General features: G+C 43.6%; 1 protein-coding gene across 1 annotated transcript; it reads right to left on the minus strand.

The window, feature by feature from the left end:
- Nucleotides 1–1936: 1936 nt before the first annotated feature.
- On the minus strand, nucleotides 1937–4133 carry LOC140721645 (uncharacterized). The gene has a single exon (XM_073036452.1). It carries the CDS (start codon nucleotides 4027–4029, stop codon nucleotides 2572–2574), a length of 1458 nt encoding a protein of 485 aa, XP_072892553.1. The 5' UTR covers nucleotides 4030–4133; the 3' UTR covers nucleotides 1937–2571.
- Between the last annotated feature and the right edge of the window lie 8349 nt (nucleotides 4134–12482).

Consider the following 12482-nt stretch of genomic DNA (forward strand, 5'->3'; position numbering starts at 1 on the left):
ACCCCCCATGACTACTGCAACATTGCCCTTTTGACAAGCATTTTCTATCTCCCATTGTAACTTGTGGACCACATACTTACTACTGTTAGTAGGTCTCTGTACAATTTCCATCAGGGATTTTTTTTTACATTTGCTGTTTCTTAATTCTACCCACAGAGATTCTACACATTCCAACCCTAGGCCACCTCTTTCTAATGATTTTACTTATTTTACCAACAGAGCCACTGAATCTCACTACCTGCCAAGCAGAGCTCAATAGTTAATAAAAACAATAAAGGCAATAAACTCTTTCATCAATACTGACAGTGACTTTTTTTAATGAAGATACCTTGGTCCCATTTCAATCATTAAAATTTACAAAGATATATAAGAACTGAAATGACAACTTTAGTAAAGACTATTTACACTCAAACCCACTTAGACTGACACTACCTTGGACAGGAGGAGGAAGAGGAATAACACATGAAAAAAAATCACACAACAGTGAGATACAACTTCTAAGTATATATTTTTTTTATCAAAAATAAACATTATTGAATGCTCCATGTGTGTAAATGCAATTGTGATAAGAAATACAGACCAGAAAACTTAAATGAGAGGCGAACTCAGAAAAATAAATCATTTATAGGGAAGAAAGCATTAACCAGTGCAATGTGTATGACCCTCCATGGGAGGCATCCCAACGATCTGAGCAGACTAGATGTTGACAAGGAAGCATTGAGCACCTGACTGAGATTTGGAGACCTCTTCCTAAAAACAGAGGGGTTCCTTGCAGAAATACAGAACAAGATGATGAACAAAAAAGAAAAAAAAAGAAAAAATACATACAATACAAACAAACAAGGCAACACAAGCAGAAAATGCAGAGAAACCAGACACAATCCAACACATTCTGGGATTCTGCAGCAGTTTAACTGAATCTGATTACTTATGCAGGTACAATCAAGTGGCAAATATCATTCACCAAAATCTTGCTTTAAAATACAAACTCATGAATGACCACAGTAACTTTATTAAGGCACCATAAATTCAAGCCTGATCCAGTTAGGGACAGAATCTCACAATTAATATGATAATCAATACATCATTGCAGATAGGATAATCTAAAATAAACATCCAGATATAACATAACAGGATAAACAAGCAGGAACAACTCCCTCAATGGAAATAACCATTCTCAACACACACATGTGCCTCGACCAATGGGGCACCTCACTACAGGCATTGTTTGTGTCATCAGTCAGACAAGCGAATTATTTTCTCTGCCAATTATCATCCAAATGTTGCTAGTCTGTCATTTGTTGTCACGCCCTGCTGCTGATTGCCTTCTCCTCATCATACGTTCTTACCCAGACCAACGACCAGAGCCCCAAACTCTGCCCTGTGCTGACCCGCCTCTGGTATCTGACCCTGCTCCGTTGAACATCCAAGTAATGGTTTCCCATTCTGCTTTCAGTGTTTAGAGGACAGTGGTGCTTTCTAACAACCCTTTAGAAGCAGCGAAAATGACTCATAATGTGGAAATGATCCCTGAATAAGGGGATTAGCTCCCAATGTCATTCTTCCTCAGCCCAGAGATTTGACGGTTAAAGAACATCTCAGACAGAACTGCAGTCAGTTTGACTTCTTCAGTCTACAGAAAATTTAAGGGAAACCTCTTCACCCACAGAGTGGTGACTGGAACCTATCCCACAGGGGGAGCGGGAAGTGAAAAAAAGGGGAGGATTCAAAAGGCCTATCATGGAACAGAATAACTGGCAGGGTCCAACTGGCCTGAGCTGACTCTCTACTGTACACTAGTTGTGTTATGAACTCACTAAGTACCAAAGACAAAGTTCAAAATAGAATTGATTTATTTGTCACTTCTGCAGAATATCAAACTCCAGTACCATTAAAGGTGAATGTGCAGCAGAAGAAATTCTTCCCATGCCCAGTGACCAGGGTGAAGAACTGGGTGTGGTGAGCAGCAGCAATAATTGCAGAGTTCAGCACTGACAGTCACTCTCGAAATTGCATTCAGCAACGGTGATGGACAAATATCCAGCATGCAGCTTATTGAAACTTTCTGCCCAGTGTGAACCTGGGAGAATGTCATATGTGTAACATGCTGTAAGGTTTCACTGCTGAGGTAATGGTTTCTCTGTAACAGCAATGTTTAGGTTACAACGAGAGATAACAGGGTTTTGGAGTGCAGGTCTATCCAATGAAAGAAATGTCCTTTCTTGTGAATCTGGAAGAGAGATTTTCGTGCTCTTTTTCTTGGGAGAGATGCGAAGACGTGAATGGAGAGAGTGGGCCCTTTATCTTTCTTTATTTTCTCAACTAACCCTATAGTCAAAGTAAGCATTCTAAAGCTCAATTGTTTAATCATATATTGTGTATTGTTTGTTATTTCGGGGTACTGATCTGTAACAGGGGATACATCACACAACATCCACCCAAACGAGATTTCTTTTTGGCCGGCCTGTAGGGCTATCACCCCCTATAATAAGCTGCTAGCCGAAGCGAGAGTTACACAAGGTTAGTTGACTCAGTGATTCGGTTCCCACAATCACAGCAGGTGAACGGCCTCTACCCGGTGTGAACTCGCTGGTGTCTCTGTAGGTCGGTGGACCGAGTGAATCCCTTCCCACACACTGAGCAGGTGAACGGCCTCTCCCCGGTGTGAACTGACTGGTGTGTCAGTAGACGAGATGACAGAGAGAATCCCTTCCCACAGTCTGAGCAAGTGAATGGCCTCTCTCCGGTGTGAACTCTCTGATGTACCTTCAGTTGAGATGATTCAGTGAATCCCTTTCCACAGTCTGAACAGGTGAATGGCCTCTCTCCGGTGTGAACTCTCTGATGTACCTTCAGTTGAAATGACAAAGTGAATCCCTTCCCACAGTCTGAACAGGTGAACGGCCTCACTCCAGTGTGAATTCTCTGATGTACCTTCAGTTGACATGACTGAGGGAATCCCTTCCCGCAGTCGGAGCAGGTGAATGGCCACTCTCCGGTGTGAACTCGCTGATGTACCTTCAGTTGAGATGACAGAGTGAATCCCTTCCCACACTCTGAGCAGGTGAACGGCCTCTCTCCAGTGTGAACTGACTGGTGTACTTGTAGGCTAGCTAACTGTGTGAATCCCTTCCCGCAGTTTGAGCAGGTGAATGGCCTCTCCCCTGTGTGAACTCTCTGATGTACCTTCAGTTTAGATGACGAAGTGAATCCTTTCCCACAGTCTGAGCAGGTGAATGCCCGCTCTCCAGTGTGAACAGACCAGTGTGCTTGTAGGTTGGAATACTGACTGAATCCTTTCCCACACTCTGAGCAGGTGAACGGCCTCTCCCCACTGTGAACAGACTGGTGTCGCAGTAGGTGAGATAACCGATTGAATCCCTTCCCACAGTCTGAGCAGGTGAACCGCCACTTCCCAGTGTGAAATGACTGGTGTCCCTGTAGGGAGGATGATTCAATGAATCCCTTCCCACAGACTGAGCAGATGAATGGCCACTCCCCAGTGTGAACTGACTGGTGTCTCAGTAGCTGAGATGACAAAGTGAATCCCTTCCCACAGTCTGAGCAGGCAAACGGCCTCTCCCGGGTGTGAACTCGCTGATGTACCTTCAGTTCAGATGACCGAGTGAATCTCTTCCCACAGTCTGAGCAGGCAAATGGCCTCTCTCCGGAATGAACTGACTGGTGTTTCTGTAGGTGACATGACGAAGTGAATCCTTTCCCACAGACCGAGCAGGTGAATGGCCACACTCCAGTGTGAACTGACTGGTGTCTCAGTAGGTGAGATGACAAAATGAATCCCTTATCACAAACTGAGCAGATGAATGGCCTCTCTCCAGTGTGAACTCTCTGATGTACCTTCAGTTGGGATGACCAAATGAATCCCTTTCCACAGTCTGAGCAGGTGAACGGCCTCTCTCCAGTGTGAATTCGTTGATGTCCCTTCAGTTGAGATGAGGAAATGAATCCCTTCCCACAGCCTGAGCAGGTGAACGGCCGCTCCCCAGTGTGAACTCGCTGGTGTGTCATTAGGTCACATGACCGAGTGAATCCTTCCCCACAAATTCAGCAGATGATCAGCCTCTGCCCAGTGTGAACTGACTGGTGTGCCCACGGGTGGGATGACTGACTGAATCCCTTCAGTCTGAAAAGGTGAGCAGCCTCTCCCATGTATAAAATGACAGGTGTGCCAGTCGGTCAGATGATTGAGGGAATCCCTCCCCACAGTCTGAGCAGGAAGGATGATTGAGTGAATCCCTCACTCCACTTCTTAAATACATGGACAATGACAGCAAAACAGTGTTCAAGATTCCCACAGATAAATTCCTTGTTGTTGTTAACCTGAAAAAAGATTTATAAAATCCATCAATGGGTGTAGGACAACATTTCAGATGAGATTACTTGAGTTGTCAAGGTGTGATCCGGTATCACACTGTTACAGTGAAGTTTCACCCAAGTTGGAGTGAGAAATCATCTTCCAACTGGGCACAGTGCTGGGATCTGGAATGACCATCTATCTCTCTGATGCTCTTCCTGTCTCTACAAGAATCGGGCATTTCTGCCATCTCCAATCTGTGACCTGGCTCAGTTTGACTCTTTCCATTGGTATTATTCCCTGTTCCCACTGAGCTGCATGGGTGCCTGGCCCCACAGTAACTGAAACACTCTCACAGAAATAGCCTTTGTTGACGTTCAGCTGAGAATGTCTTTCATGTTCTGTTAATGTAAAGTGCCAGTTTTAAATCAATGTTAACATGCCCTGCCCAGATGAATGGTTGGTCTCCACAGCAGTTAAGAGGAATTGAATGAATATCAGTATTATTTCATGTTCTTGTCACAGTCATGGAAAAGTACAACAGAAACAGGCCCTTTGGCCCATCTAGTCTGTGTTGAACTATTTAATCTGGCTACTCCCATACCCTTAACATCCAGGTACCTATACAAAACTCTTAAATGCTGAAATTGAGCTCGCATGCACCACTTGTGCTGGCTGCTCATCCCACACCCAGATGACCATCTGTGTGAAGAAGTTTCCCCTCATGTTCCCCTTAACATTTCACCTTTCACCCTTAACCCATGGTCTCTGGTTGTAGTCCCACACCATCTCAGTAGTAAAAGCCAGCCTGCATTTACCTTATCTAGATCCTTCATAATGTTGGTACACCTCCATCAAATCTCCCCTTAATCTTCTCCATTCCAAGAAATAAAGTCCTGCCCTGTTCAATCTTTCCTTCTAACCCATCTCCTCCAGACCTGGCAACATCTTTACGAATTTTCTCTGAACTTTTTCAACCACTTTTACATCTTTCATGTAGATTGGAGACCAAAACTGCACACAATACTCCAAACTAGGTCTCACCAATGTCTTGTACAATGTCAGCATAACATCCATCTCCTGTACTCAGTACTTTGGTTTACGAAGGTCAATGTGCCAAAATCTTTCCTTCCGTCCCTGTCGAACTGTGACACCACTTTCAGTGAAATATAGACCTGTATTCCCAGATCCCTTTCCTCTACACCACTCCTCCATGCCCAACCAGTCACTGTGTAAGAAGGTCCTACCAAAGTAAAACACCTCACACGTCTGCATTAAATTCCATTTTCCATTTCTCAACCCATTTTTCCAGCTGGTCCAGATCAGCAAGCCATGGTAGCCTTCCTCATTGTCCACTACACCCCAATCTTGGTTTCATCCACAAATTTGCTGATCCAGCTGACCATGTTAACATCCAGATTACTGATATAGATGACAAACAACACTAGATCCAGTACTGATCCCTGTGGCACACCAGTCAGAGAGGCAATCATCTGCTACCACACTCTAGCTTCTCCCAAAGACAGTGTCAGATCCAATTTACTATCTCATCTTGAACGTTGAGTGACTTAACCTTCTTGACCCACCTCCCATATGAAGCTTTGTCAAATGCTTTGCTAAAGTCGATGTAGACAACATCCACCGCCTTTTCTTCATAAACTTTCCTGATAACTTCCTCGAGAGACTCTGTAAGATTGGTTAGACATGACCTACCTTGCACAAAGCAATGCTGGCTGTCCTTAATCAGTCCACATCTATCTAAATACTTGCATACCCAGTTCCTGCACACACATTCCAATAACTTTCCCCCCTACTGATGTCAATCTCACCAAAGTACAATTTCTTAGTTTATTTTTAGAGCTTTTCTTGAACAGCGGATCATCATTGGTTGTCCTCCAATCCTCCAGTACCTCACCTGTCACTAAGGATGATTTAAATATCTGTGTTTGGGCCCTGACAATTTCTGCACTTGACTTCCACAGGGTCCCAGGTAACAACTTGTCAGGCCCTGGGGATTTATCCATGGCAATTTACCTTCAGACGGCAAACACCTCCACCTCTGTAAACTGTACAAGGTCCATGAAGTTGATGCTGCTTTGCCTCACTTCTATAGACTCTGTGACCAACTCCTGAGTAAATACAGATGCAAAGATAATATTTAAAATATCCCCTATATATTTTGTCTCTTCATATGGATTACCATTCTGATCTTCCAGAGTATTTATTTTTTCCCTTGCAATTTTTTTGCTCTGAACATATCTGCAGAATCCCTGAGGATTCTCCTTCATCTTCTCTGCTGGGGCAAACTCTTTTTTCTTTGCCTTCTTTTATTTCTTCATAAGTGTTCACTTGAATTCACTGTACTTCATAAGTAGCCCATTTGTTCCTATCTGCCTGTATGCACCTCCTTTTTATTGATCTGGGAGATGAAACCCAAAGGGGTGATAGAGCTGCATGGTGGGGGGTGGGGGTAAGGGGGGTTAAACTAAAGTCTCAGGGGGAATGGATGCCTGAATAACAGAACAGATAGTGGAGGTGTTGTGGAGACAGGTGTTGTTCAGACCTCAGACAAGGTCAGGAATGGAAAACGTTGAGCATGGTGCAGTGAATGTGCTGAGCCCTGTATATCTCAATGCAAGGAGCATGATAGGAAAGGTGGATGTGTTCAGGGAATGGATCAACACCTGGAATTAAGATACTAGGATCTGGCAACTGTGGATTGGGACAGGCTGCTTTATGGCAAAGGTGTGCTTGGTAAGTGGGAGGCCTTCAAAGTGAAATTCTGAAAGTACAAAGTGGGTATGTGCTTGTCAGAATAAAAGATACAGATAGAAACTGTAGGGAACCTTGGATTTCAAGAGATTTTGAGACCCTGGTGAAGGACAAAATGGGGTTGCACAACAGGGATAGGCAGACAGGTTCTTACGGAGTATAAGAAATGCAAGAGAACACATAAGAAATAAATCAGGATGGCTAAAAGAAGGCATGAGATACCCCTCGCAGAAAAGATGGAGGATAATCCTCAGGGATTCCAGATATAGAGTAAGAGCAGAAGGATTGCAAGGCAATCTGGAAGACCGGAATGGCAACCCACGTGTGGAACCAAAGCAGATGGAGAAGATCTTTATTTTTTTTACCTCTATTTACTCAGGAGATGGACACAGGGTCTATGGGTATGTTTGGAAAAGCAGCATTAAAATCCTGGTCCCTGTACAAATTAAAGAACAGGAGATGTTTACTGTCCTGAGGCAGATGAGAGTGGATAAATTTCCAGGGCATGACAAGGTGCTCCCTCGGACCCTACAGGAGGCAAGTGCAGAAATTGTCGGGATCCCTAGCAGAGATAACTAAATTATCCTTGGTGATGGGGGGATGTACAAAAGGATTGGAGAACAGCCAATGTTGTTTCAATGAATGACACAAGGCAGAGCCTTGGGGATCTGTTCTGGGACCGCTACTCTTTGTGATTTTTATAAATAACCTGGATGAGGAAGTGGAGGGATGGGTTAGTAAGTTTGTTGATGACACAAAGGTTGGAGGTGTTATGGATAGTGTGGAGGGCTGTCAGAGGTTACAGTGCGACATTGATAGGATGCGAAACTGGGCTGAGAAGTGACAGATGGAGTTCAACTCAGAGAAGTGTGAAGTGGTTTATTTTGTCAAGTCAAATATGATGGCAGAAAATAGTATTAATGGTAAAACCCTTGGCAGTGTGAAGGATCAGAGGGATCTTGGGGTCCGTGTCCATAGGACACTCAAAGCAGCTGCGCAGGTTGACTGTGTGGTTAAGAAGGTGTATGGTGTATTGGCCTTCATCAATCATGGAACTGAATTTGGGAGCCAAGAGGCAATGTTGCAGCTATATAGCACCCTGGTCAGACCCCACTTGGTGTACTGTGCTCAATTCTGGTCGCCTCACTACAGGAAGGATGTTGAAGCCATACAAAGGGTGCAGAGGAGATTTACACGGATGTTGCCAGGATTGGGGAACAAGCCTTACAAGAACAGGTTGAGTGAACTCGGCCTTTTCTCCTTGGAGCGAAGGAGGATGAGAGGTGACCTGATAGAGTTGTACAAGATGATGAGAGGCATTCATCATGTGGATAGTCAGAGGCTTTTTGCCAGGTCTGAAATAGCTGCCACAAGAGGACACAGGTTTAAGATGCTGTGGAATCGGTACAGAGGCGATGTCAGCGGCAAGTTTTTTACTCAGAGAGTGGTGAGTGTGTGCGACAACAGTGGTGGAGGATACGATACGATTCCAGAATACGATAGGGTATATTAAGAGGCTTTTAGATCGGTACATGGAGCTTAGTGAAATAGTGGGCTATAGATAAGCCTAGTAATTTCTAAGTTAGGCACATGTACGGCACAACTTTGTGGGCCAAAGGCTGTAGGTTTTCTATGTTTCGCTGTTTAACATAGAACATAGAAGTCTCCAACATATCACAGGCCCTTCAGCCCACAAAGTTGTGCCAACCATGTAACCTACTCTGGAAACTGCCTGGAATTTCCCCAACGCATAGACCTCTATTTTTCTAAGCTCCATGTACCTGTCTAAGGGTGTCATAAAAGACCCTATTGTATTCGCTTCCACCCCCGCTGCTGGCAGTGCATTCCACACACCCACCACTCTCTGTGTGAAAAACTTACCCCCGACATCCCCTTGGCACACATTTTCAAGCAACCTAAAATTCTGTCCCCTCGTGTTAGCCACTTCTGCCCTGGGAAAAAGCCTCTGCCTATCCACATGATCAATGCCCCTCATCATCTTATACACCTAAAAACGGTTCTAAACATAAACAAGGAAATTATACATTGCTTTGAGGATTTGTTCAAAGCATACACAATTGTGAGGGTACAGATAGGGTAAAAGCAAGCAATTGTTTCCACTGAGGTTGGATGTGATGATAACCAGAGGTCATGCGGAAGTGGGGAATGTGAAAATTCAAGGGGAACATGTGGAAAAACCCTTCACTGAAATGGTTGTGAGAGTGTGGAATGAGATGCCAGCACAAATGGTTCCTGCCAGCTCAATTTCAGCATTTAAGAGAAGTTTGGATGGGTAGCTGGATGGTAGGGGTATGGAGGGCTGTGATCCCAGTGTAGGATGTTGCATCAGAGAGTTTAAAAATCTTCAGCATTGTCTGGATGGGCCAAATGGCCTGTTGCATGGAACTTCTCCATGTCCCTGACAGAGAAGCTGGCCAAACTTGATTGGAAGGGGAGACTGGTAGGAATGACGATGGAGCAGTAATGGCTGGAGTTTCTTGGATCAATTCGGGAGCTGAGTGATCGATACATCCCAAAGAAGTGGAAGCATTGGAAAGGCAGGAGGACACAACCATGACTGAAATGAGAAGCCAAAGCCAACATAAATGCCAAAGAGAGGGTAAATAATAGAACAAAAATGATTGGAAAGTTTTAGAAACCAACAGAAGACAACAATCTCCGGGTCCTGACAGGATATTCCCTAGGACGTTGAGGGAAGTTAGTGTAGAAACAGTAGGGGCTCTGACAGAAATATTTCAAATGTCATTAGAAACGGGGATGGTGCCGGAGGATTGGCGTATTGCTCATGTGGTTCCATTGTTTAAAAAGGGTTCTAAGAGTAAACCTAGCAATTATAGACTTGTCAGTTTGATGTCAGTGGTGGGTAATTTAATCGAAAGTATTCTTAGAGATGGTATATATAATTATCTGGATAGACAGGGTCTGATTAGGAATAGTCAGCATGGATTTGAGCGTGGAAGGTCATATTTGACAAATCTTATTGAATTATTTGAAGAGGTTACGAGGAAAGTTGACGAGGGTAAAGCAGTGGATGTTGTCTATATGGACTTCAGTAAGGCCTTTGACAATGTCCCACACGGGAGGTTAGTTAAGAAGGTTTAATCGTTAGGTATCAATATTGAAGTAGTAAAATGGATTCAACAGTGACTGGATGGGAGATGCCAGACAGTAGTGGTGGATAACTGTGTCAGGTTGGAGGCCGGTGACTAGTGGTGTGCTTCAGGGATCTGCATTGGGTCCAATGTTGTTTGTCATATACACTAATGATCTGGATGATGGGGTGGTAAATTGGATTAGTAAGTATGCAGATGATACTAAGGTAGGTGGCATTGTGGATAATGAAGTAAGTTTTCAAACCATGCAGAGAGATTTAGGCCAGTTAGAAGAGTGGGCTGAACAATGGCAGATGGAGTTTAATGCTGGTAAGTGTGAGGTGCTACATTTTGGTAGGAATAATCCAAATAGGTCATACAAGGTAAATGGTAGGGCATTGAAGAATGCAGTAGAACAGAGTGATCTAGGAATAATGGTGCACAGTTCCCTGAAGGTGGAATGTCATGTGGTGAAGAAAGCTTTTGATATGCTGGCCTTTATAAATCACAGCATTGAGTATAGGAGTTGGGATGTAATGTCAAAGTTGTACAAGGCATTAGTAAGTCCAAATTTGGAGTATTGTGTACAGTTCTGGTCACCGAATTATAGGAAAGATGTCAACAAAATAGAGAGAGAGTACAGAGAAGATTTACTAGAATGTTACCTGGGTTTCAGCACCTAAGTTACAGGGAAAGGTTTAACAAGTTAGGTCTTTATTCTTTGGAGAGTAGAAGGTTGAGGGGGGACTTGATAGAGGTATGTAAAATAAGGAGGGGGATAGATTGAGTTGACGTGGATAGGCTTTTTCCATTGAGTAGGAGAAATTCAAGCAAGAGGACATGATTTGAGAGTCGGGGGCAAAAGTTTAGGGGTAACACGAGGGGGAACTTCTTTACTCAGAGAGTGGTAGCTGTGTGGAACGAGCTTCTAGTAGAAGTGGTAGAGGCACATTCGGTATTGTCATTTAAAGTAAAATTGTATAGGTATATGGACAGGAAAGGGATGGAGGGTTATGGGCTGAGTGCGGGCCAGTGGGACTAAGTGAGAGTAAGCGTTCGGCACAGACTAGAAGGGCTGAGATGGCCTGTTTCCGTGCTGTAATCGTTATATGGTTATAACTAAAATAAAGATCAGGTAAGCTCAGGGCATTGAATTATGATTTGTAGTCTTTAATGAGTCTTGGTTGCACCTACCAGTCTGAAGCATTTACAGGAATAAAATATCCGGGGCCACCATATCTTTTGAAAACCAAGGTTCCCTGCACCAGTTACCTTTCAACTTTTAATTTTACAGGCACATACAAACTCCACAGATTCAAAATTCCACTGCTGAAGGACTCCCATTTACCAAGTACTCCTTTGACAGAAAACATCCTGACCCAGTCCACACTTCTCAGATCCTTTCTGATAACATCCAAATTGACCTTTCTCCTATTTAGAATCTTAACCTGTGTCCCAGACCTCTCTTTTTCCATATTTACTTGGAATCTCATGGCATTATGATCACTAAATACAAAGTGTTCCCATACACTAATTTCTGTCACTAGCCCTCGATCATTCCCTAATAGCATATTGCACACTTCTATGTTGGGAATTCTACATACTGATTAAGGACACATTTGCCAAATTCTACCCCAGCTAGTCCTTTTGCAGGATGGGAGACACAGTCAATATTTGGAAAGTTAAAATCGCTTACCATATCAACCTTTGTTTCTTGGCATGGTCTGTGATCTACCTACACATTTGTTCCTCTAGGGGACTCCGCCTCCCAGCTATGGACATGTCGGACACAGCCGCTTCTTGTCCGTCTTTAATCTCTCCCTTTTCCGGTTTATACTTAGAAATTTCAACTTTATTCAGTCGGATCAGATATAATTATGGCCACTCTCAGAAGCGCCATAAGAAATACGGACCCGGTCAATGGGAAAATCAAGAAAACTGACGAATTCTCGGAGGAACCCACTCCCGGGTACAGAGACTAAAATCTCAAATCAGCAATATCAGCATTGAGATAACTCAACTAAAAGAGAAATTCGAAGTAAAAGTCGACTCTTTGAGCCTTGATCTTAAAGAAGTTAGTTGAAGTACTTTGGACCTTTCCTGTCATTTGGAAAAAGCCCAACAACGGATCATTGATCTTGAAGCTCGATCACATCGGAACAATATTCGAATTGTTGGATTAAAAGAGAAATCAGAATTGGCCGACACACTGGATTATTTCGCAAAAAATGCTTCAGTCTTTATTTCCAGAGGTTTGCTTACAGCCTTCAGATATCAAAATG

This window comes from Hemitrygon akajei, unplaced genomic scaffold (genome assembly GCF_048418815.1).
Source record: "Hemitrygon akajei unplaced genomic scaffold, sHemAka1.3 Scf000059, whole genome shotgun sequence".
NCBI lineage: Eukaryota > Metazoa > Chordata > Chondrichthyes > Myliobatiformes > Dasyatidae > Hemitrygon > Hemitrygon akajei.

Bases quoted from the DNA above. Each gene is read 5' to 3' on its own strand.
- LOC140721645 (XM_073036452.1), bottom strand. From the start codon at position 4,029: ATGACACACCAGCGAGTTCACACTGGGGAGCGGCCGTTCACCTGCTCA.